Here is a 26628-nt window from a genome sequence, read left to right on the forward strand (position 1 = left end):
ACTGCGAAAGTTTGGGATTTTTAAATTTGACCCTAACATTTATGGGTTTTTACGTTTATTCCCCCTTTTATTTTTGTGAATCATGCTTTACCACAATATTTTTCGTCATTTCCATTAGTGCGACATATTACAAATTTACAATATTATTTCCCATAAATTTTTTATAATTCTTTTTCCTCATTTGAATTGCTAGCAGTGGCAAATTCTGAAATTGTCCTTGTGCGGGCGTTATGAAGAAGACTCATAGACCTTAAGGCGTTATCTTTCTAACACATTTTATCAAATAGTTTTACCTCACTTTTTTTAAAAAAAAAAAATCAATAAAATTAAGGACAATACATGCGTATATGCATAATTTTATATGATGTGTCCTTATTGATCTTGTCAAGACTAAATGTGGTATAAAATTGAGTGCATTATACAGTTTACTCAAAGTATTTATTGTAGTAAACATAGTGTTATTATTTCCTTAATTCCTTCTATGGTAAGCTCAAGCAGAGAAAGAAGTGAAAGAAAAAACAACCTCAATATAGAAAGCAAATAAAAGTGAGATAGGCAACAAAGAAGTTGCGCAGCACACACGCATAATTGACCCAATATATGGTAAAGGGAGAGCATGCATGTGATTGTATTCACAGATATTGACCCTACTGGTTACGAATTCTTCACTAAAATATTGGCTCTTGCTACAATATTGTACTAATTATGTAATTACCATAATTTTGACTGTACGTACTTGTATTTCTTGCAAGTTTGATTTTCTCTTTAATTATATAGGCAAATGATAACTACAAGCTGGGCAACACTAATATGTAGAAATAGAAGGAAGCAATTACTACATGTCGTTTCACGTTAATATTAATGTGGAAAAACGACAAATTGATTTGAGCTTTTAGGAGCAGTCTATTTTTCCTTGGAAGCTAGAAGTTGTCGTAACATACATGGCAGTACTAAGATATATTGGAGGAAACTTCGTCCAATACATTTTTTCTTTTGTTGAAGATGGATCAACCTCGATCATGACCAATGATGTATGTATGGTATATGTCAGTTTATGGGTTTTATTTGTTTGATCATGAAGCTGTGAAGAAATGACAACCGTTTGATTCTCTTCGAGGAGGGGCTTGAAAATTCGAGGAAAGTTCTGATTTTCTGGGTACGACATTTGTCATGTAGGTACAGAGATCGATTGTGCTGCACTCTTACCCTCTCCCTCTCCATGCATTGAGACGTACGGTACTGAAATTAAGTGGAGAGCTTCACCAGTAGACACTACGTACTGCATGTATATGTGATTGTGTGTGAGAGATGCAAAACCCAGAGTCCAAAGAGATAATAAGATAATTATCAAACGCATTAATTATTTAATATATATATATATATGTTTGTGACTGGCAAGTGTGGGATATATATATATATATAGAGCTTTGCAGTGGCCTCCAAGTGTTGATGAATGATTCAGATAATATGCATGCGTGATTGATTAAAAGTGGAAGTACGTCCTCGATCACTTTTGCAGATCATGAATGCACGCAGATTATGTGTTTGTTTTTTTGTCTGTTGGTTTGCCTGGCTAATTAATTAACCGTCCAAGGCCGGACCAAAGGGATACCTATGACTCATGTATATAACATGCATGCTTCCACATCAATCTGCTGACTTATATATATATATATATATATATATGGCTACTTTTAGTAATACAAACTTAACCAACAGCTCTTAATAAATGTTTTATTTTTTATTTTTCAAGAAAAAATTAATTTCCTTATATTTTATGCATTGAATTATATGTTTATAGTACATTTTGTATTTTTATATAATTATTTCTTAAGAATTTAAATTCCTTGCTTATCTAATTTTTATAGTTTTAATCGATCATAATCGCACGTGCAATATAAATTTAAAGATTTGTGTAACTTGATTCATACTTAAAAAGTACTATTATTAATTTCATCATTTACTTCATATTCTTTGATAAATATATGTTAATAATTAAAAGCCAAGAAAAAAAAAGACAGAGAAAAAACAAATAGAGAGTCCAAAAACAATATCAAAATGCTGCCGCCTACTGCCACAAAAAATCTTTAATTCTATATTTTTTTTTTCCAAAAAAGAAAAAAATATTTTTGTCCTTACAAAATGTTTGGTCAGGCTCATTTGGATGGTTCATGCATGCATATCTGTGTGCTTCTTTAACATGCCTGCAATTGAATAACTTACCATATATATTTTGTATTGCCACCTTTCACCGCAAACACCTAAGATCGAGCTCAGTTTGAAGTACGTGGAGGCTCATGCAAGCATACAAACAAAAACCTGAGAAAATTCCAGGAAGCTGCCTTAATTACATACCATTTACAGTGTTCCAGGGGATACTATACACGTAACACATTAACATCCACCTGAAAACCCCGGCCATATATCTCCTAGATATATTTGTATATATAAGCAAGCCTTGTATTTTCACAGAAAGAGAGACTACACCACTTCCTTTGTTGAAGTGAGAGAGAGAGAGAGAGAGAGAGAGAGAGAGAGAGAGAGAGAGAGTTGTTCATATATATAATATGGAATCCCAAGAGGGATTGAACGACATGGAGAATGGGATTACTACTACTGATTATTATAAGGGCGGCGCCCCAAATAATATTAAGGAACATGGAATTAACGGAAGGACACCACAGAACATATCAGCCTCCATGGTAAGGAAAAAGTCCGACCCGATACTTGTCACTCGGGTTCGGTTCCAAATGCTTAGGGATTTTCTCACCAATTTGCAAGAGGTGGTACTTGGCACAAAGCTTGCTGTTCTCTTCCCTGCAATCCCCCTTGCAATTGTGGCTGACTTTTATCACTTTGGGAGAGTAAGTACTGGTCATATATGAAAATTAATTCCTTATGTTTTGTTTAAAATTTAAATTATGATGTTAATGGCAATTAATTATTTAATTAATTATTCATGTGCAATGTTGTAGCCTTGGATTTTTGCTTTGAGTTTGCTGGGACTCACCCCACTTGCGGAGCGTGTCAGCTTCCTGACTGAGTAAGCATCCTAATTAGTATTTTATATCTCACCCACTCATGGCCCAAAAATTTCAAAAAAAAATTCGAGGGATTTTCAAATCCCTTCAATTGACTTGAAAGGGTTTTGATTTTGAAACTAGTAGACGATTTATTTTATAAATCATGTGTTTGATTTCACAATCGAACTCCTTTAGAGTCACGCTAAAATGATTTAGGATTTAGAATTTCAATTTGGTCAGCAAGTTTATATATAACATTATAGTCTTTATAGATAATAGATGTGCAAAATATATATCTAACATTGTTATTTCTTTTGTTGTTTACCCAAAAAATGTCAGACAAATTGCGTACTTCACTGGTCCAACAGGTATTATCTGTTCGCCTCTAAATTAAGAATGCTAATAATTATTAATAGGGTAGTACTTGGGTATTTAAAAATGAGTACAAGTTTGTCTTTATAACCAATCATATGAGTCTATAATAGAGTTAACCATGAGAGAGAAAGTGGTGCACCATATTATGGACTCATGTGAGATTGATTGTGAGCACAAACTTGGTACTTATTTCTTAGTACCAAATTCCTTATTAATATAATAACATTTTTTGAAAAATATTTTTGGGGTTTTGGTTTAATTAATTGCAGTTGGAGGACTTCTGAATGCAACATGTGGGAATGCAACAGAGATGATAATAGCATTATTTGCTCTCCGGCAAAACAAAATAGATGTCGTAAAGTACTCCCTTTTGGGTTCCATTCTTTCAAACCTCCTCCTTGTTCTTGGGACCTCTCTCCTCTGTGGAGGCTTGGCCAACCTCAAAAAAGAACAAAGATATGATAGAGTAAGAAAACCAAAGTAAATCAATTAATTAATTAATTGACCACTCTATAAAACCAATTAATTGATAAGATTCCTGTTTTATTAATGAATTTCATTTTCTTTATGGCTTTTATTAACAGAAACAGGCTGATGTAAATTCACTGCTTCTATTGCTGGGGTTACTGTGCCACATGCTGCCCCTGTTGTTCAGATATGCCTCAGAGATGGGCAATGCTGCCTTTGCCACCTCCACTCTTCAGTTGTCAAGAGCAAGCAGCATTTTTATGCTCATAGCATATGTTTCTTATATCTTCTTCCAGTTGAAAACCCACAGGCAATTGTTTGAGGCACAAGAGGTGATTAATACTATACCATAATGATAATGCAAACACCAACACAAATCATTAATGAGTTTGAGTTGACAATATATAACATCCAATGTCATTGATATCCATTCCTTAAAAAGTTCTTCAGTGGGGCCTAGTGTAGCCCTGAATACCTTGCCCTCTCACAAGTCCTATCATGTGAATTACACAATATTAGGTAAATTAATGTGAGAGGGACGGCGTATACAACAATCTCACTCTAGCATTTTTGCTATATTGTCCTAAGTGGTTACATATGAGAAAACTAAAATTAAATTTCTTTCACATTTTAGCATATGCCATGATAGAACACTAACAAATTTATATGAATCCTTAACCAGTAAAAAGGGAAAAATATGTTGGACCAAAAGAAAGGGAAAATATGAATCCTTAACTCCATATTTGTCTTGACTCTTGAGGCCAATCCTTTTGGGACAGAGGACTAGGAAAACCATAATTTTTAATGTTACCCTTTGACCTAGTGACTAACTTGTTTCAATGCAATCAACAGGAAGATGATGAGGATGAAGAAAAAGCGGTGATAGGATTTTGGAGTGCATTCAGTTGGCTGGCTGGTATGACAATTATCATAGCCCTGTTGTCTGAGTATGTTGTGGGTACAATCGAGGTACATATATAGACCTTATAATTATACTAATTTGAAGGGTTCGTTTTGTTTTCTTAGTTAAAATTCCTTTATAATGACTTTTGAAGTGCACCATTAATAAGTACCCAATTAGTGATATACATTGTTCCTCAATTAGGCTGCATCAAATTCTTGGGGCATTTCTGTGAGCTTCATCAGCATTATTTTGCTACCAATTGTGGGAAATGCTGCAGAACATGCTGGATCAATCATATTTGCTCTCAAGAACAAGTTGGTATGTTGCTGCTACAAAATTTCACTATATTTAATTTTCTTTTAAATGCAAGTTACTTTGGTCTAAATGTCAATCTCTGATTTTCATGCAGGATATATCTTTGGGTGTTGCTTTAGGCTCTGCCTCTCAAATTTCTATGTTTGTGGTAAGATTATAGTAAACCCAAGGCCCATTAAGAAAAATTTGTCTTCAAATTTCTCCTAAGAAAACCCAATTGCTGAATTGCATATAATTTTTCAGGTCCCTTTAAGTGTGATTGTTGCCTGGATAATGGGTATCCAAATGGACCTTGATTTTAGTCTCCTTGAAACTGGTTCTCTTGCCTTCACAATCATTATCACAGCCTTCACATTACAGGTCTTCTCCCAATCTACCCTTTTATTTTTATTATTTTCACTTTTTGTGGGGATTAGTGATGAAAATACATCCTTGTGTTTTTTCTTTTGCTGAGAAAAATATACCTTCTTCTGTTATTTCCAGGATGGAACTTCACATTATTTGAAAGGAGTCATTCTTTTCCTCTGCTACATTATCATTGCTGCATGCTTTTTTGTTGACAGAATTCCCATGAGTAAGTGTGTCTACCCTAAATTCCAAGGCACTGAGAAGAACAAACATTAATTAATATGCAATGAACTTTAATTTTCATGACAGGTGAAACAACTGTGGGAAATTTGGGAGTTGCACTTGAACCACCATCCTCTGGAGTGTTGTTTGCTTGAGTTTTAGCTTTGGAACCCTCAAATAAAGAATGGTAAACAAGAGATTTATTTGTCACTCTATCCCTCCTGCATTTGTTAAGCACCGAAAGACTTTTCATTCCATTTTGGTTAAAGTTGATGAGAATGAGATGGGTTGTGTGTTCTCAAGAAGGCTGAGGACTCTGAATTTGGACATGATGAATGGAAGTTCCCTCTGAAGATGTGTGTATATAACTTCTGCTCTCATGCCTCTCTAATAAGTTTTTGTTTCATTTCATTTGGTTGAAACTGATGGCACTTGGCATGTGCTTAATTCTCTCTTATTTTTCTATTCCCCCCTGTGACTGGCCTTTCATTTTCATGTAATTCATTTAAGGGATGTGTAGCTGAAGCAGAGGAAATGCTGCTATGTCTTTTTTTTTTTCTTTTTTTTTGGCAATAATCATGGAAATAAACAACTCTTGATTGGAGTTCAACTTAAATATTATGAAATTTCAGAGGTTCATGATATCTATGTGACTATGTGAGATGGTTTCTGGTGCCCACCACAATTAATTTAACAATCTTTTCCATGTAGGCTTTACCTATATACTTGACAAACTGTGATTTTTCACTAGTATTTGTTTTGTTATATATACCACCATGGCACCATTACCATACCAAAATATATGAGAAAATTATTCACATTATGCATCCTACTAAATTTACTAATTTAACAATACGAGGTCACCAAATGATATATCCGTATAAGTAATATTATTGTACTAAATTTGGTGAATGTGACGCTACTTTGCTAATTTATGTTCTAACTTTATTACCTCTTAAAGAAAGTCTGAAGATAGCTTCCCAACAAAGAACAGCAATTAATCCCAAATGGAAATCAATTAATTCACAGCACCAACAAATTATAACCACTCAACAAGTCAATATTTATATTTTAAAGTTTGTTGTAACCGTAAAGCCAGCAATATAACGGCCAGGGTCACATTCTGCCGGCTGACTTGCCATATAATAGGTTTTGACGCCGCAATGAATACTGAATGGGCATCCCCAAAGTCCAATTGATTTAATATTCCCAAAACATAAAATCATATATTTTATGTTTATTTGTATATTTATTCACCAAATAATGTAGTAATTTTTTTTATGAAATGGATATAGTAATGTTTTATTTATTTAAATTTGAGTTCATTCTAAAATATATTTGGTTCTAACAGATAAAATATGGACACATCACCTTTATAAGGATGAACCTAATACACATCATTTAGTGAGTAAATTAAATGAATAATTTGGTGAACCTAATATTATTGTATAAACAGCCATTTAAATAAGGATGTTGGCATGTTGCACACCTTCATTACAAATTTACAACTAGCATCTTATTATAATTCAATTATATACTACCGTAAAGTGCAAGCTAGCTTGAAATTGTGCCGCTAATCCTCGAAAGACAGTAAGGTCAAAGTATTACCCAAGATATATAATAGAGAGAAAGATGGTCCAAAACTCAAACTTGAGGCAGAACATCCAACTCTGTGTTAATGGCAGCTGAAGAAATCAACACACCAGAGGCTGCAGCCATTGAACATGTTGCAGCCATCTTTGGGGTCACTGGGCTGGTTGGGAAGGTGCTGGCCACAAAGCTAATCTCAAAACCCAAATGGAAGGTTTATGGCATAGCTAGATGTCCTGAGATCACCACCATACCTGTTCAGCAAAGTCCAAACTTCCATTTCATCCAATGTGATTTGCTTAACCCTTTGGAAACCCAACAGAGGCTGTCCTTGTTACAAGATGTGAGCCATGTGTTTTGGGTCACTTGGGCAAGCCAGTACCAATTGGATAGCACTGAGTGTTGTGAGCAAAACAAGGCCATGATGTGCAATGCCTTGAATGCCATCCTCCCCTCATCCAAGGCATTGAGGCATGTTTCTCTCCAGACAGGGATGAAGCATTATGTGTCATTGCAAGGGCCTTTTGATGAAGTTGAAGCTCGGTACTACAACGAGGAGTGCCCGAGGGTGATGAGTACATTTAGCTGCTGCAATTTTTACTATGTCCTAGAAGATTTTCTCAAGAAGAGGCTGGCTGGTAATGTGGCTTGGTCTGTGCACAGGCCTGGTTTGTTGATTGGTAGTTCTTCTAGGACTTTGTACAACTTTATGGGTAGCTTGTGTGTTTATGGAACCATTTGTAAGTATTTGAATCTCCCTTTTGTGTTTGGAGGGACAAAAAGGTGTTGGGAGGAGACCTGCATTGATGGCTCAGATGCAAGGCTAGTAGCTGAACAGCACATTTGGGCTGCCACCAATTCTGATTTGTATTCCACTGATGGCCAGTCCTTCAATGCAATCAACGGCCCAAGTTATACATGGAAGGAGATCTGGGCAGGTCTTGCAGAGAAAATTGGTGTACAAGTACCCGAAAATAGTACATTTTCGGAGGACTTCTGGTATTCGAAAGCCATGGCTGACAAGAAAGAGGCTTGGAAAGAGATTGTAGCAAAGGAAGGACTGATGCAAACTGAGATGGAAAGTTTGGCCAATTGGTCATTCTTGGATGTCTTGTTTCGTTGCCCTGTGAAGCTATTGGGGACCCGCGACAAAGTTGATGGACTTGGTTTTACTGTCAGGTACAAGACACTGGATTCAATGTTGTATTGGATAGATTGTATGAGAGATGAGAAATTAATACCTTGAAATTAGCCATGCTCTTTGACTTGGTTAAAATTTGATCCAATTGGGGCGATTGTGGAGCTCCACAAACTTGTAATTCAAGAAAATTAATAAAAACTAGTGGAAGGCTGTCCTATACGTGTTTTTGTTGACTGCCTATTTCTTGTTCCTTATTTTATGATCATACAGGTGTTTTTGGGCAATTGAATATTACAGATGCATTGTTTTCTACACAAGTGTCTCCTCTTTTTACTCATCTTGTCTTTGGGGGGTTTTAGTCAACCAAAATTTGCGTCTATGTGACTATGTCCATGCGGACCATGCCCCTAGCCTCACTTTCACTGCGCAGGTAGGGGGGCTGCACTACCCATTCATTCATTGTTTTGGATGGGTTAATTACCATTTTGTCCCTATATGTTGCCTGCATTTTATATTTCTACAATGCCCTTGAATTTTTTTGGAAGTTGAAGTATGTATAAGATTATACTTTTAGTACATTTGTCACATGCCCTATTTGTATATTGATTGTATATAGTTAGGCCCACAAGGTTTAATTAGGCTTCTCTTTTTTCCTTTTGTCTCTAGTCTTAACTATACAGTTGACTAATTCATGCAGTCTGTATATAATTCCTCCTTGACAGATGAACAAGATACAGAGGCAGTAACAGAGCAAAGTATATCACCCTACATGCTTTCAGTATATTTGTCACATGTCTTATTTGCAAGCTCATTGCACATAGCTAGGCTAAGATTTAGGCATCTATTTCATTTTTCACTTACAGTTGACTAATTCATACAAAGTATGCTCATATTGTGGTTATGTTCAAAACTATGTAAAATTTCTCAAATAAGGCAGTAAATTCATGATAGTATATGCAATTGATAGTAATCTCCCCCATTCTGAGCATCAGGCGTTCGGACGCTCACACACCGTCCGTACCACACTTGAACATTTCTTCTAAAGTGCATTCATATATATCATCATCTCCATACAATATTGTAACTATCTTTCCTCAAGCATTCATATGTGATTTGTTGACCTACTAGTATACTATACTGACCAAGAGGGAAGAATGGAGGAAAAGAACATCAGCAGATTGGAGAGCCTCTGCCACTTGAGCTTTGAATCCTGCCACTAGTTCTGTCTCGTTCTCATGACATGGATGGACCTCTGGTTCAAGATTGTATAATGAGGGAAGGCCATGAAGTAGATGTAAGTGAGCTTTCTTCCTCCACTCATCTTTTCTGAAAGTTGAGCACTTTGACAGAGAAGGCAAAGACACCAAAGAAAAGGATGACAAAGCCAATAAGCACAGCTGCTGAAACTCCAATCATCCCAGGGCCATAGCCAAGAGACACTTCCAAATACTCTTTCACGGTGCCTTGAAATGTAGGTTCCACAATTACGGTCTCCACATCACCAAGTTGAGAGGTGATGATACCTCGGAGTGTCCATGCAACTGGACAGATGTAATGAAACCAAACCCACCATCCTGGGATTTCCTGAAATGGTATTCATATAAAAACCAAAGGTTGGTTAATGAGCGGGGTTGAAAAAAACATAGGTCCTCTGAAACAAAAGTGTGAAATCAGGAGAAATTTTCTAATAAGCATGAGAAATGTGAACCATTAGATTGCAAAGCACATATTAAAATCTTTCAATCCAATGGCTCACCTTTCTCATGTTCAACTAAACTATATATCTTTGCCCAATAGTAAAATATAGTACTTACTGGTTTTGGGACGAGAAAACCTGACAGGAGATTCCACAAAGAGTAAAATGCAGAAGAGATGACAGCGGCCAGGTGTTGGGAAGGTGTGAGACCAACAGCCGCCATGCCGTAAAAGGTGAAGTAGGTGAACGTGAGGAACATGAACAGAATGTATAGCAAAAATTTTCCTGCAACAGAGAACCAACCATTTAAGCAATGTCATTTGAGTTGAAGTTGTCACTCGCAGGTTTAGAAAATTATATAATAACATATTTATTATGTTCAAGATTGTATAACTGCAAGCTATGTTCAAGATTGAATAAGCATCCAGAAAGTCAAAGTACTAATTTTTAGACCAATTATGAAAAATCTTTGATGTGTGAACCAAGAAGATTGTATGTGTTCCATGAAAAAACAAATCCCTTTCTTTGATATCATATATCCTACATTAACCAATTCAAGGTGCTGGTACAGATTAAAAAAAAAAATCCTGTCATATCACAGGACTTGTTCTTCCAAGACTCTTGAAATAATATCTGTAAGCAGCACACAGGCAAGCAATATTGTCAAAAATGAAAATCGGATACTCAATAAGCAGCATACAGAAACTACATGCGTTTTAAATATTTCCTAGTGATACTATTTATGAGTAGATTTATAGCTAAATTAAAATGGTATTCTTAACACCCCCTAGTTCAAGAAAAAAAAAATCTACCTAAATTAAAATGGTATTCTTAACACCTCCTAGTTCAAGAAACAAAACCGAACATTAATGATAATATCACGCTTAATGAAGAGATCAATTCCAAATAACAAGAAGGGTATCCTAAGGAGTACTTAGAAATCTTACTAAGTGTCCTTTCAAAGTTAACCATGAAGTAAGTGATAACACCATATACTATTGTCTGTACAGCAATGTATGGGATCTCTACAAGGCCCTGCATGTCGATAAAGCAAATAAGAAATTTAGCACCTTTTCTTTCCTAGAATATAATTTGCTAATCTTTTCAGTATTATGGCACTTACTTGGGCCGCTGCATAAGCCAATGGAGAATACATTCCAGCTGCTTTCTCTCGATAAAATACTGTCCTCTCAATTGAAACAATTGGTTGCACTGAAGAAGAATTATTGACCCCAAGAAACAAGCAGGCAGCATAAAGAGCTCCCATAACCATCATTAATGATTGAGTTGAGTCCCTATGGAATATTTATAGATTGAATCGTTCATAAATGAGGCTCAAATAATGCAAACAACTTATAAAATTTACTATAACAGAAATGAGATATACCTTTTTGTACCAACATCCCAAAACGCCGAACCAAATATAAAGGCACTGATCGTAGTAAAAATTAACCTCATGGCATTATACTGTGGACTTCTCCAATATACAAGATTTTGCTTCCATAAGCAGGTGAAAAATTGAGACAAATTGTTTTGTGAATATGTGAAAGCAAAATTTAATGGTTCTGAGCCATCTGGGGGAATACTAAACTGCTTGATGGATTCTTCCACCTCCCTGAAGCAAGGATGTAAAGACATTTATTAAACAATATTATAACAAAATAATTGTAAGAGTCAATTCCCATTAAGAATAAAGAATAAAGTAGATAGAATCAGCAGAGGTCTTGCTCACAGTACAAACACAACATCAAACTAAAATACCTGTATTGCTCTGACTTTCTGTATAAACTTGCAAAGTCTTCGCGGATCCTCTCTTCACAAGCAGGTGTAGTGACCTCAAGCATCCAAGTTGCTGGATTGTACCTGCTGGGAATTGGAGGGGTTCCACTAATTCCCTGCCCAAGAAAAAGAACCATGAGGAAAAACTTCTCTTATGCAGAAAATACGGTGAACCAGTTAAGTTGAGGATTAAGTAATAAAAATGGGTTATGAAAATGTTACCTGAAAATAGTTTATCATCATCTGTGAGTGCAGACCTAGCTTTCCTCCATATATAACTTGCCCCCCTCGTTTCATAAGAAGAAGCTGCGTATCCAATAAACAGAAATTCAGAACTAGAAGAAAATAGCACTTCATATTTGGTTCTCATATGAGATTCCTGTTATCTGTAGGATAATTATCTAACTAACCGCATCAAATGCCTCAAAAATATCAATACTGGGTTGATGTATAGTGCAGACCACCGTTCTTCCTGTATCAACAGTATTGCGAACAGTCCGCATCACAATGGCTGCAGCTCGGGCATCGAGTCCAGATGTAGGTTCATCCATGAAGATAATTGAAGGATTTGCAACAAGCTCCACAGCAATTGTTAAGCGTTTTCTTTGCTCTGTTGATAAGCCTGAACTGCCTGGCAAACCAACCAACGCATGCCTGAGAGTATCAAGCTCTACTAGTCTCATTACTTCTTCAACAAATTCCTGCAATGAAAAGTATTAAAATTATGTCAAAAACAAATTTGAAGAAGAGGGAACAACAAAACGAGTATAAGTATGAAAGTCATATGCAGCAGCAGCTCACATGTTTTTTCTCTATGCTGACTTCCTTGGGAAGGCGAAGAGCAGAAGAAAACCATAGAGACTCTTCAACAGTAACTTGAGGAGAATGTATGTCATTTTGCTCAACATATCCTGATATTCTGGCAAAAGTGCGTTGCTCTTTTGAGTAACCAGATATCCTAATATCTCCTTCTATGTATCCACCAGTTTTCCTACCAGCGAGGACGTCCATCAAAGTGGTCTTCCCAGCTCCACTAGACCCAACTAAAGCAGTAAGAATCCCTGGTGAGAATACTCCGCTCACATTTGACAAGAGTTGCAACCTCGATTCTGGTATACCTTGCGACTTCATTTCCTAAGAGTATCAAAGATGCCAGTTTGCGTCAGCTAGCTATAATATCAGGAATCTAGTACTACATAAACCTGGTGCGCCATAAACTAGTTCTCATCATAAATATAACTAAAGGAAATAAAAAAACCACTGAAAAAACACACCTTTGGCATGTCAACAAAGTAATTGACATTATGAAAGGTCATTGTTAATGGCTGAAAAGGTAAGATCATTCCCTTTCTTTGGCTTGTATCTATAGTTGATTTTGGGATTGATTCAGACTTAGCACTCTTCACTGCATAATCAGATTTATTTAGTAGAGATATTTCATCAGTATTTTAATTATTTTAATCCAACTGGAGCCACTAAATATCTAAAACATATTTAATAAATCAATGATGCAAATTTTGGAGATGACTGACCATATGCAGCAGGACTCTCTTCTGTGTCATCAAGTGGAATCACTGTCTGGGATTTCCTAAGTGCTGTGAAGAACATGTGATGAAAAAGATTAACAGAGATTAATTACAAATAAAGCACGAACAGAGAAATAAATTATTTGTTTGAGTTAATTACTTGAATGTTTTAAATGGACAAATAAACACAAATTTTCTTTCAAACTTACGATTTAGGTACATCAAGGCCAGAGTCACAATGCCATTGAAAAACAATGCATACAGTAATAAGACACCAACTCCAATCCAATACCAATTATCCTCACTTGGTAAGCTGTGTGATTGGAGAACATTGTCCCCGACTGTGTTATCATTAATATCAGATTTCTGCAAGTGACAGTGTTCAAAACCAGTAGATTTAATTCATATGTCATGAAAAAACTAATGGATATTTTGATTATTTGGTCATATATTATTTATTCAAATCTGACAGAAATCTGTCTATTAGCCTGAAGGTATACCTTCATCCACCTTGAAGCAGTAAATTCATTGACGGAAATAGCACGTTGACCATAAGATAGTGGTGATACCCAAAAGGCCCAAACCCACCATGGCTTGATGCTTTCTGCAAGGACAAAACAAGCAAATTATCAAACATAAGCTTTTACTTTATCTAACAAGCTCAAAGCACTAATTTTAACTGATCTCCAAATCATACAAAACATTTTAATTTAATACCTTTCGGAATGATGAATCCACCCAACAAAAATATAACTAGTAGTGCAGCTGATCCAAATGTATTGGCAATGACCATATCTCGTGTAATAGATGCCATCATCCGGAAGAGACCCAAACCCATTTGGTGCAGTGAGAACAGTAAGAACATGAAACGGAAAAACCTGAAACATTGACAGAAAGTAATGATCAGTACAGGAATAATCATATGTAAGAACTAGAACATCTCCGATCATGTAACAAAACAAATAAAACCATTTGAACCACATTTGTTGACCACCTCTTTAATAGATGTGGATCCCACCGCTATTAGACAGCTGGTCACCTTGCGATAAGTGAATGTGAAATAACAACATTCTAGGTAAATGGAGGATATATACCTCCCAGCATCAGGAGCAAAACCAACAGTGTAGTATACGACACAAGACCATACAACAGCTTCAATAACGGAGTAAGGTATACGCAGAAGCAAACTAACACCAGACCATGTCCATGCAGGATGAAAGAAATTGTCCCTTTGCTTGTAAAAGATTGGGAGTCGAGATATCATAAGAGGCAGCTCAGAAAATCCATTAAACATCATGTGCACCAGCCCAAAAAACAAGCAAGAAAGTTAGAGGTTGCCATTTCTCTCATCTGTTGGGTGTAGTCTCGATCTAGGAAACATTGTGCAGGTGACAAATCCAACAAATGCAACCTTTAACAAATATGAGAAATAGAAATTAAATTACAATTAGAATTAGAATATTATAAATTTGCAAAGAAAATTTGTAATTGCAAATAACACTCAATTTATATATGAGTATTGCACAATCAAATGATGTGGCAGTTTTTCATTTATTCAAATTGGATTCACTATGAAGTAGAACCTCATTTATATCTAGCAAGTACAATACTAACATGTATACTGAATTTGGTAAACAAATTTGATGACCCTAACGTTATTGTTGATATATGCCTTTTAAAGAAGTTATATATCAAATCCAGTTCCTATGGAAACAAAACAGTTCAATTCCTACACAAATATATGACTAAGTTGGTAGATTACGTTATTCTGATCAGTTAATCTCACTAAGTAATTAAGATATCTACATCATTTGCAATCTAAGATTAGAGTATGACTGTATGAGAAGCATATAAGTAGTGACAGAGTAAAGCATATATACCTGGCATGTCCTGAATATATAAAGAAAACTATGTCTGCGGATCAACAGTATTTCTCGTGAAAAGCATGCTTTAAAAAGCTCCCATTTTGAGACAGCATGCTTTGTTTTTGACAAGGCTGAAGGATGACTACTTGATTTATCATTTGAAGCAGAAAGCGTGGACTCCACAGACCTTCCAAATTTGGACTTTTTAAAGGCTTCAACAATTTCTGGAACAGAAAGGAACACGTATGGTTTCGAAGGATCAGCCCAGTACTGAGCTTGATCCTTTTTAGACGTCACCTGGCAATAATACAAGTTAGTATTAGACAACCACTATATCCAAAATTTTAAGCTATTAGAAAATGGGTAAAGAAGATAAATCAAGTTAGCACTCTTCTCTCACGTGCAGCCGCATATCTTGCACCGTTGCACGTAGAGAGACAACCAATCTAAAAGTTAACAGGAGTTACAGGATAGCAGGATAGGTTTCGAACCCAAGACCTCTTATACCATTTTAGACAATTATTAAAGCTCCAAGGCTTAAATTATTAGGGCACCTCGAGAAAAATGAATTCATCAAAGTATTTTTAATTACAGATAGGATCAAGTACCTCTTGAAGAAAATCTGCAACTCCCTTGCGTGATGGTAGTTTAAAGCCTAATGACTCAAAAAATTCCACCACATCGGCTCGAGGGCCTTGATAAACCACGTGCCCTTCTGATAATAGCACCAGATCATCAAACAGTTCAAATGTCTCGGGTGCAGGCTGAAGTAGATTCATTAGTAAGGTAGCTTCCATTTGATGAACAAAATTCCCAAGACATTTTACAATTTGGTATGTAGTAGAGCTATCAAGTCCAGTAGATATTTCATCCATGAATAGGGTTTTTCTCGGGCCCACAGCCATTTCTCCTGCAAAAACGACGTAGCATGATTAGTAGTATCGAACCATCTGAAGTGACAAAGGCAACCCTCCCAATCAGAAAAATTCAAAAACAGAGTGAGAGAGAGAGACCTGTAGTAACTCGCTTCCTTTGTCCACCTGATACGCCCCTTAGCATGTCGTTTCCGACAATTGTGTCTGAACATGTATCAAGACCCAGCACTTTCAACATATAGTCTGTTGAAATACTGTGCTTTTTACCGCCAACTGATGATGCCTGTAGATTCAAATTCGTTACAAGAACACATTAAAAGTATAGAGAGATCAACCAAAAGGTGATTGGAAATCTTAAAATTTTATTCACTGCCGCAGCTAGATATATACAAGTAAAAGACTAAATTAGCTAGAAAACTGGAAGACCTATTCTTAAGGAATCCTAGAAGACTAATCAGCTAAAACAAGAATTCAAATTTGAAAGCATTTGAATACAGCAGTTACACAAGATACATCTCTTAGGCTAAGAAGATCCGAACATCAGTTACACAAGATACATCTCTTACAAAAAGAACACCTCAAGCTTTAATTAAGATTCAATTGTTTCTTTAATTTGAATTGGGTAAAAGTGGTAAGTCATGAATTTATGACAAAACCTTCATAAATGCATCAATCTCTGGGTCTGGCCTGATGTTCATTTCCTTCTCTAACCGGTTCAGATCTTTCATGTATGCTACAATTAGTAAAAACAATAGAGAAAGTTAATACAGTTTGCTCTCAAATATTAATTAATACACAAATTAAGCTTGTATTAAAGATTAATTAATTAATTAATTTAAATTACAAACCTGCAAAGCCTTCGCTTGCACCTTGACATCTGGCTGCAAAGTCCAAGGTCTCTCTTACAGTCAGTTCTGCAATGTGATTATCTGTTTGGCTGATGTAAGCAGAAGTTCTTTGCACGCAAAACTCGTTAAGCTTATGCCCATTGAAGGTAATGCTGCCACTTTTCTGAAAACCAAATACCAAACTGTTAATTAATTAACCAACGCAAAAGAAGGTAAGTGTAAACTTGCATGTTATTTGTGTGCTGATCAAAATCGGCCGACTAATTATTACCTAATTCAACTTAAAAGGTGTGGCATTTCATTAATTAGATCTTATTGCAACTTAATTTCCATATATTGCATGCATGTCAGAGTTGAACAGTGAAATTGACTTTTGGCTGAAACATGATGCAAAGCCAACGTTTTTGCAAAAAAGAAAAGCATTACCAACACGTAGGAATTAGGAATAATTTTTTTATTGATAATAAATTAGGAATAATATCTACACACGTCATATACTTGTGAACAATATTCACCAACTACGAGTAACCTTTAAGTTGGGGTCAAGCTTTCCTGCAAGAGCCAAAAGCAAAGTGGATTTTCCAGAACCTGGAGGTCCTAATAGCAAAGTCATCCTACGAAAGGAACAAAAAAGAGATATTAATATTAAAGTGCACCTGTAATGCTGATTTTATGGTTACACAACACGTGAAAATAGTGAATTTCTCTAACACGTCACCATGTACTGAACTGGGTATACATACACATGCACTTAATGCAGATAATAAAAAGTGATATTTATACTGTTGAAAAGTACTTTTAAGTTATTTTTGCATTAAATACAATATCCATAACAGGTAATTATATCTATATTTATCTCAGTAATACCAATGGGCTTTTCACTTTTACTTGTCAATATCATCCGCTTATCTTTTTCATTGAAATGGGTTTGATTTAATGAAGTAATCCTCTTACGGAGAAAAACAAATTAATTCAAGGCTACTTTTATAACCCAAACTTTCATCACAAATTTCACTTCAAAATTTAATGGAAGTACTTTCAATATGCCAAAGAAACCATTGTTAATAGTTATGTACTTATGGGAGATTATATCAAATTAAAAAAAATAATTATGGCAGGTGATATATATATGCACTTCAAATTTAGCTTATTGCACTCCTCCATGTACTCACACAGTCACACATGAGGAGTGTGAAAAGCTTCTTTCGGAGTGCAAATAACATTTTCTTTAGTGGAATTAGTTAATACCTTCCTGGTTTGATAACGCCACTCACGTCGTTCAAAATGGTTAAAGAATGTCTTTTGGGTCGAAATATCCTCAAACCAGTTAAAATACCCTGCATCCAAATATATAATTTTTAGCTAGCGAAGAAAGATTGAATAAACCAATTGATTACTGACCTCGATACCGTCACGAGTATAGTTAATGAGAGTAGGCAAAGCTCTTGATCCTGTTTGAACTTTCGCCACAACTTTCAGGTTCTCATACCGTACTTCAATCTTTGGGACCTCCAATCCGACTCTTCAATTTGATATTAGAAAGAAAAAGAGTATACAAATTAAATTAATAACCATAGAAATTAAGAAACCAACAATTAAAGAGGAGGCGTATTAGTTCTAGTTCTAATTAGCCAAGCACTTTAATATAGGCAAAAGAAAAACAAGAATGCAAGTTCAATCTGTTCGGCATATACATATATGCAATGCAGCTTCAGATTAATTCCATCAAATTAATCCAGTGTCCAAACAAAAATATCAAGAAAATCGCGTTTCCTAATTCAATTTTTCTTTACGAACTCAGAATTCGACGTACATTTTTTATTTTTGGATCAAGAAAGTTCTTCAGCTATTAAAGTAAACCAATTAATTCCAGAAATTCACAAACAGAGAGAGAGAGAGAGTAAATTAATTAATTAGTGGCAGTTGTGCGCGTACTTATCAAGGCGTTGTTTGATGGCAGAGAGCAAGCGATAGTTATCTTGATCGTTGGTGGCCATGGCTTTCTTGACGAGGAGCTCGCGATTCAAGCGATCGAGCTTTCGCACGTCGACGGTCTCCGTCTCACCTCTCCTACCCGACTTCTTCCTCAGCAATGCGAAGTTGGACTGCTTTTGCGACGGCAATCGCGCTATCGCCGCCCACTTCAGCTCCTCTTCATCCTCCGCCACCGACTCGGCGTTCGAAGGCCGTGCGAACGACGACTCCACCGCCGACTCCATTTCCAACTCGAAGTACTCACTCCCGTTCGATGCCGCCATTGCCACGCAGATCGATCGTCACCGATTATCGATCTCACTACTCCAAATCTCTCTCTCTCTCTCTCTGTTTGCGTCTCTTTGTATAAATAGACTTCTGATAGATCTTTTTCTTTTTCAGGTTTGAGAATTTGATCAAACCACAAATGCTAACAGACTCGGAGAGAATTGAGGGGCTAGTGTGGCATGCACCGATGCACTGGGGGCTTAATTGTCAATTACCATATTTTTGGGCTCAAGCCCCCCGCCAATTTTGAAGACTTTTAATTTCCGATTTTGCCCTCGGTGATTAATTTTCCCAATGTCACCATGTCTCTCCATTTTGCTTTCTGCTTTTCGTTCTAGGAAATTGCAAATTTTTCTTTACTTGTCCTGTTCTTTCGGTCAGGGCATAATAGGGTATCATTTTGTCTGGAATTTTCAGCATGGATTTCGGAAATTAATTGCTTTTCATTTCAAATATAAAATATTCATCGTAAAAACAGATTTGGAGTTTGGCAATTGAAAACGAAAACGAAATCCTCAGTTGAAAAAAAGAATATAATTATAGCCTTTTTAATAAAATTTTCCCAAATTAAAACACGATATCAAATAAAGGACAACTATTTCAAAAAATAAAAAAAGAAGCAGAGATATCTTTTTTTTAGCTTTCAAAATTATCGAGGTTCTCTTTTGTAGAAAAATGTTTTCAAAATTTCCAAATGGAGGGACACTCATTGGTAATTAGATAATAGTTGTATTGGAAATTCATGCTAAAATTTTGTTATTTGACAATGACTCAATGAGTGCTAAATTAGAGGGAATGTAGCTAATGAGCCAGCTTGCACTCTACCCTCTCTGGAACTCTATTTCTAATCTAAAAAAAATTAAGACTGGAGATGGTGGTATGCTCGTGTCTAAAGTCTCACGGCAGTGTATCGTAATAGCATTTGGTAGCCACAGTTCACCACTGCTTTTGTGGACATTCAGCGTGGATGAGTTAAAACGATGGCACTTTAGCGGGAAACAGTCACCATCAAAACGATCAGCTCAGCTCACCTTTCGGCTTTGTGGGACCATATGATGTTATACCCATTTCTTGACCTCTTAAATGTTTCAAACTCAATGGTTGGTTGTCGAATATGATACCAAAACAAAACTCTAATTCTAGGAGATTTCAAGTGAGAGATTTCCAAACAAGAAAGTGCAAAACCAATCATTATGTTAAGCGATTACTTGAGAACTCATTGTCATGTAGATGGATCCTAAAGAAATAAATCTCAAATTAAAAGATTAAAATATAAACATACATACAAGGTAGAATGCACAGTCCTACATTCCATAATAATACAGCTCAAAAGGATCTTGGTATCACCAGGGCTAGCAGTACAATAAAGCAACGCATAATTTAGATCCTCTCACAAACATCCTCTTCAAGGTGTTGACAAAAGAAGCAGTGAGATGCTAAACAACTAAACGCTGCTAATGCTATGTCAAAAAGCTCTTGCCCAATATGATAAAGGAGGGGCGAGTAAGTTGGTTTATCTGTACAGGTTTGGCGGATGAAAAACCACAAAACTTTCTGGGCACATTAGAGTATGTCTTCCAAGCTTGCATTTGCTAGATCAGCGTTTGACCTTAACAGTATACTTACTTGATTTAAGCACAGATTTTTTCTGGGACTTGAAATTCTTGCCCTTTGGGATGAACTTGTCATCATCAGAATCATCACTATCACCCTTAAACTTTCGGCTCCGCTTCTTCCCATCCGTGGCACAAACAACAATCTTTCCTTCATCCTTCGGTTCCACAGGCTCTGACCTCTCCTTTGGCCGCCAAATGAAAAGCGACCTGAGCAAGAAACATGGTTAAGAGGATGTATCAATACCCTGATTTAGGGAGCTTCAAGTACCAAAGTTGTTAAACTGAACAAACTGCAAGTAGAATTAACAGATGAGTGTAACAGTGCCCAAACCTTGAACTACCAGATGCCAAAACATCATCACGTGGATGTAGCTTGTTCACTGGAGTGATTGTGTTGATGTTTGGATCCATGACCTCAGCAACTAGTTGCCCTGTGCTGATGTCTATGAAATCAATGGGATGCAGGGCAGCTCCATTATAGTTTTCACTTATATAACGACCAATAACTGCCAGAGACTCTGATGGGTCCTGAACCACGAAGCATATTAGATTTTCAAAGATTCAAAAGAACTTAGAAAACAAAAGAAAAATATATCACCTTTGGATCCCATTCAGCTCGGAAAGGAGTGAGATGGCGATTGAAATCATGACTGTGTACAATCTCTCGGCTTGGAGAATCCATATTGCCAAAAATAGAATCCCATATACGGAGACGGTTATCCTGTGAAGTGCTAAGAATTTTGCTGCCAGACACTGGAGAAAAATATGCAGAGTTAACAACACGGCTGTGCGCAAGGTCATAAATGGAAGAACCAGCTTCAATTCGACGAATGTCCCATATACGAGCCTAATGAGTAGAAAACATGTCATTTTTAGGGAGAATGACCATAATAGATATATATAATCAAAACAATATACAATCACATATTTACAACCATCTGAAAAACTGAACTAGTCTTTGCAAAGGGCAACTAAACACTTTGAAACTAAAATTTTACCACCTGGGAGAAAACTGACATGACAGACATGCATTTGGGATGTAGAGAAGACCAAAAAACCAAGCAATCAATCAATAAATAATTCAAATAACTATTCCAATCAAAATGCTTACAAAGTGATCATTTCCACAACTCAAGAGAAGGTCTGGTTGAACAGGATTGCAGTGGAGTCCAACAACTTTGCTCCCTTTCTTATGGATCAAAATTGGCTTCCCAATTATGTCATTCGAACGAGTATCGACCCTATATCAATAAATAAATTAATAAATAAGATATATCGAATAATATATCCTGCATGAGAAAAATAAGGTGCTTTCCATAATATGACAACTTCTAACGGTAAACAAAGTGCTCACTGAACCACCTGACTACATAATTCATTAATTTCATGCATATTTTGTCTCTTTAATTCCTGATTATGTCTCTTGTCTTGGTTAAGAACTTAAAATAAACAAAAAAGTACATAATACTTACAAGTAGAGAAAACCAAAGTTATCAGCAACAAGCACAGCACCTTTTTCTGCATTGATATCCATGCCATACAGCATCCTCCAGCTGTTTGGGCCCTATAAGCAGACCACGTATATAACTCATTTTCTATAACATTAAATTGAAAGACCCAATGCAAAAGTAAATTAGTCTTCCCCTTGCAATGAAGGTCCATCATTTCTAAAACAGCACCAGCTAACATCTATCACAGGCCCAAACAACTTAACTTATTTTGGAGGCAGTGGAAAAAGGTTCGTCACTCCTCTTTGATGTCTTTTCATTAACAGCAAAAAAGGGGTAGGAATACAATTACCTGCCATCCATCAGGGTTGAGGTTCATAAGAGATAATGAAATTCCAGTCTCCATATCAGTGCAGCTAATGGTTCCATCTGAGGATGCAGCATATACTGTACCATCATTTGTAGGGTTAAACCTGCAGGAGTTTTAATACGCAAACTTTCTTATTAAGGAAACAATATGCACAATCTTTTCTATTAAGGAAACAAAAAAATAAAAATAAATTAGATATGTGTATGTAGTGTGAAGTACATAAAAATAAAACAAAATAAAAGAGAGAACTCACTTCATGTTGTTGAGTATACATGAGTGTACATTTCCATAAACAATCTTTTCATATACTTTGCCAAAGTCCCAGACTCCAAGTTGTCCTTTCTTTTACAGTTAACCAAGAAGACAGAGAGAGAGAGAGAAACAGAGAGGACCAAGTTAACAGTCAAACAATCAAACTCTTGAACAACACAATGCTAACCAAGTCTCAACAAAAACTATATGTGAGACTTACCTTATCTCCAGATAAAAGGATGTTGTTGTTTGTTGGATGGAATTCCAAGCAAGTTACCCGTCTACTGTGATATTTGATAACTGCACAACTTACTTGGTCTGGGATCACGTATGCTGGCTTGATCTATCAGAAAGACAATAGAAAATACAAAAAATTCATTACCAATGACAAAGTAGCAAGTCCAAAACAAGAAGATATAGTAGAATCCCCCGCGAAAAAAATATCCAGAAAACAATGCTAAAACTCTATGAGAATCCTTAAATACATAAAGATTCAATAAGTATAACAAAATGAAGAGCAAAATTACTCAGATTTGAGGTTAAAAACGCACTAATATCTCTATAATAAAATTCATATTTTACATAACACTGATGCCAAAAAACCCGGAAAATAAGTACAAAGCACTTCAAAATTCAACAAAGAATGATGCTAGGGCTTTATCATGGCTAATTCTTGGTAACATCAAATTTTCAAAACCAAGCACCAAAATAGAATGAATTCTCACCTACGGCTGTAAGAAGTTTGACTCACATTTACCAAGAGGAAACTAAAAAGAAGGCATCAAAATTTGGCTTGTCAAGCACTCAACCAACTAGTAAAATCTTTGTCATTACAAATTTACAATGCCGCTTAAGAGACAATGTGGAATATAACAAAATTAACATTCACAGTTTCCCATGCCATATACGTATGCTGCAAGTATAAAACCAACAAAATTTCAGCTAACACAAAAGACAAGAAGATAGTTAAGGCTTACCGGAGGAATACGAGGTCTAATCTGGCGTTCGAACATATATTCCAGCACGTTACGGGTATTTTTATGGGGTGCTGGGACGACCCCATACTCAGTAGCTACTCGATGCGGGCATGTGACTGTAGTGTGGCCTTTAATTCACAAAACCCACATAGGAAAACACACAATTAAGGCCATAAACAAAAGCCAAATTCAAAACTTAACTGTAAACGACAACATAATCAGTATACAACACAATTACAGTAGAACAAGCAAGACCAACCAACTCAGTAAAATACAAAACATATGAAAAATGGTCTAACAGTTACCAGGCATTTTGCAAAGAAAGCACGGTTTCATTGGGCAATCAATGTAAGTAGCCCCTTTGAATCCCGCTTCATGTCCTGGCCTTTTGCAAACCTAAAAGCATGAAACACCATCAAAACCCAAAACGGAAACAAAAACCCAACAATGAAACACTGAAATAGAAAGCGTTAATAGGCTTTACTTTGCAAACTTTTTTGAGACTAATCAAAATAGGTGCTTTCCCTTTCTTCTTGGCATCCAAAGACTCGTCCTCCTCGCCTTTCCCTCCGTTTTCACTCTCCAACACTCCCTCTTCCTCTTGTTCTTCTTCGTCTGCTTCGTCTTCCTCAGACGTGCTTTGCTCAGAGTCCGTGTCTGTGTCAATGACCACCTTTGGAAATGCCATTCTTCTGGTTTGTGGGGGCATTTTCGGAAATCAAAAGAAAGAGAGCGAGGTCAATGATACTGGTGTTAGAAGAAAATGGAGGCTGGGACTAGAGGAGGGAAGGAACACTAGAACAGAGACCATGACTGTGAGAGAGTAATTGGGGGCGACGCGAAGAGACAGAAACTGACCTTTAACTTCGAAGGACGGGAGAGAGTGAAATTTACCTAAATAGGCTGCAGAATAATTATATTGACTTCTTTAATTTCGGAAGATTTTAGACGTTTGATATACGCAAACGGTAAGAAGAATGTCATTGGAATTTTGTTCAAAGGTAGGGGTATATCCGAACTTACGAATTTAGAGTGTGGCGGGAGAAGACGTGTCTCACTTTCCGCCGCTAGGTTCATTCGCACGTGTGCCGCCATGTTATACCAGGAGATCGAGACGTTGTCGTTTACAAGCCTATTTTATCGTTGGTTATATAACTTATATTTGCCTACTATCAAAAAAAATTTATTAATAAGCCACGGGCCCACGACATACAACATTTTTTATTCATAAACTAAAACTTCTAATTTATTTATTTTTAAGCCACAAAAAATATATTTTTAAGTCACAACAAATACAAAAGATAAATAATATCCACATTCTTCAATCTATCTTCTTCATCGACCTTCTCATTTATTATTCTCATTTTGTAATATAAATTTATGATCAAAATCGTTTATTTTTTACATCTAACTATGAAGATCATATCTAAAAAAAATCAACTAAATCAGAAATTATTTGGTAATATAACTGTAATCAAATAAATAGACGATTTTGATAACAATTTGATTCACCATTTGTTTATTTGATAACGATTATATGACCAAACGATTTCTGATTTAGTTAATTTTTTACAAAGATAATTTTCAAATAATTATCTAAAAAATAAATGGTTCTAATTGTGAATTTGCATTGTAAAATGAAATAATAAATAAGAAGGTGAACTAAAGAATGTGGATATTAAAAAATCACCCTTGCAACAAATTTGGTAAATAAAAAATTATTTAATTGTTTAATTAAATAGTTACTATTTCAAGTGTTTAACGAAACATTTTGTTCATCTATTTATTAAAATCAAAAGTAAATATTTTAATTATTTTTTATTTATCTCATTTTTTATAAAAGTGATATTTGAATATAGACCTAATAGATAGTTCAAATACACTATGAAGGGAAACCTACAAAGAATCTCTTAAATAAACTTATAGGAAAAAAAAAAATGTTTTTAGTCCTTCAAACAAATTTGGTCATTGTGGTTTCAAAAATTCACATTTGGTTTATGTGTTTTATGTTATTGCAATACGAGGACAATTTAAATAAATTAATTTTCAATTTTTGTTTGAAAATCAAATTAAAGATTACATACATGATTTTTTATTATTTTTTATAAAAACTTGCGGAAGTTTATACAAGTCATTTAGGTTTTAATTTGATTTTTTTATATTAATTATAAAACATTCTAAAATTGCAAACAATATAAAACACATATGCCAAATGCGGAATTTTGAAACCGCATAAACCAAATATATTTTTAGAGTAAAACACATGTACCAAATATATTTTTAGGGTAAAACACATAGACCAAAAGTTTTTTTTTTCCTAAAATTATTTGAGGGATCCGTTAATAGAATGAGCATGCCCAAACAATTATTTATCCAAATTTCATATCTAAACTATTATTTTGTTTTATTTTTTGTATATAATGTGACTTTCATCAACTCCTACCTCATCTATTCACAACAAGATTATCCTAATATGATATATTATTCTTCATGAATGGATTAAATTAATCTTGAGTATAAAACACATGCAAGACACATGACCAAAATATATTAGTATTGTTTGATGAAGTTTTAGTCTTAATGAAAGTCATGTTATATACTAAATAAAAATAAAATAAAAATTTGGCTACCTAATTTGAACAACAATGAGTAAACTATTCAAAACCCCCTAATTAGAGTTTAGTTATTTCAAAACCTCCACTCTTATTAAAAATAATTCAAAACCCCC

The 26628-nt window shown here is 35.5% G+C and overlaps 5 protein-coding genes across 5 annotated transcripts; 2 read left to right on the top strand and 3 right to left on the bottom strand.

Moving 5' to 3' along the window:
- Positions 1-2508: 2508 nt before the first annotated feature.
- On the top strand, positions 2509-6281 carry LOC147296383 (vacuolar cation/proton exchanger 3-like). The gene is made up of 11 exons (XM_086235747.1): positions 2509-2864; positions 2976-3043; positions 3363-3391; positions 3668-3864; positions 3983-4198; positions 4719-4835; positions 4972-5088; positions 5180-5233; positions 5329-5445; positions 5569-5659; positions 5743-6281. Exons 1-11 carry the CDS (start codon positions 2568-2570, stop codon positions 5808-5810), a joined length of 1371 nt encoding a protein of 456 aa, XP_086091873.1. The 5' UTR covers positions 2509-2567; the 3' UTR covers positions 5811-6281.
- Positions 6282-7333: 1052 nt separating this feature from the next.
- Positions 7334-8491, top strand: LOC147296384 (NAD(P)-binding Rossmann-fold superfamily protein). Its single transcript, XM_086230033.1, has one exon. The coding sequence runs from the start codon at positions 7334-7336 to the stop codon at positions 8489-8491; it is 1158 nt and encodes a 385-aa protein (XP_086086159.1).
- A 753-nt stretch (positions 8492-9244) lies between these two features.
- On the bottom strand, positions 9245-14731 carry ABCG31 (pleiotropic drug resistance 3). The gene is made up of 15 exons (XM_086229003.1): positions 14482-14731; positions 14105-14265; positions 13888-13991; positions 13597-13753; positions 13394-13456; positions 13136-13266; positions 12663-12995; positions 12272-12562; positions 12084-12167; positions 11844-11977; positions 11470-11697; positions 11206-11377; positions 11030-11117; positions 10201-10367; positions 9245-9970 (listed from the first exon to the last, which is right to left on the bottom strand). Exons 1-15 carry the CDS (start codon positions 14682-14684, stop codon positions 9704-9706), a joined length of 2583 nt encoding a protein of 860 aa, XP_086085129.1. The 5' UTR covers positions 14685-14731; the 3' UTR covers positions 9245-9703.
- Positions 14645-19233, bottom strand: LOC147296386 (ABC transporter G family member 31-like). The gene is made up of 10 exons (XM_086229088.1): positions 18911-19233; positions 18377-18497; positions 18224-18312; positions 17505-17589; positions 16985-17138; positions 16784-16860; positions 16266-16410; positions 15861-16162; positions 15268-15549; positions 14645-14798 (listed from the first exon to the last, which is right to left on the bottom strand). The coding sequence occupies exons 1-10, from the start codon at positions 19231-19233 to the stop codon at positions 14715-14717; spliced, it is 1662 nt and encodes a 553-aa protein (XP_086085214.1). The 3' UTR covers positions 14645-14714.
- A 1237-nt stretch (positions 19234-20470) lies between these two features.
- On the bottom strand, positions 20471-24755 carry DDB2 (damaged DNA binding 2). Its single transcript, XM_086229004.1, has 11 exons — positions 24385-24755; positions 24206-24296; positions 23901-24028; positions 23144-23266; positions 22925-23013; positions 22654-22774; positions 22326-22417; positions 21965-22094; positions 21452-21700; positions 21185-21381; positions 20471-21060 (listed from the first exon to the last, which is right to left on the bottom strand). The coding sequence occupies exons 1-11, from the start codon at positions 24607-24609 to the stop codon at positions 20835-20837; spliced, it is 1671 nt and encodes a 556-aa protein (XP_086085130.1). The 5' UTR covers positions 24610-24755; the 3' UTR covers positions 20471-20834.
- Between the last annotated feature and the right edge of the window lie 1873 nt (positions 24756-26628).

Source organism: Dryas octopetala, chromosome 1 (assembly GCF_963921425.1).
Source record: "Dryas octopetala chromosome 1, drDryOcto1.1, whole genome shotgun sequence".
Taxonomy (NCBI): domain Eukaryota; kingdom Viridiplantae; phylum Streptophyta; class Magnoliopsida; order Rosales; family Rosaceae; genus Dryas; species Dryas octopetala.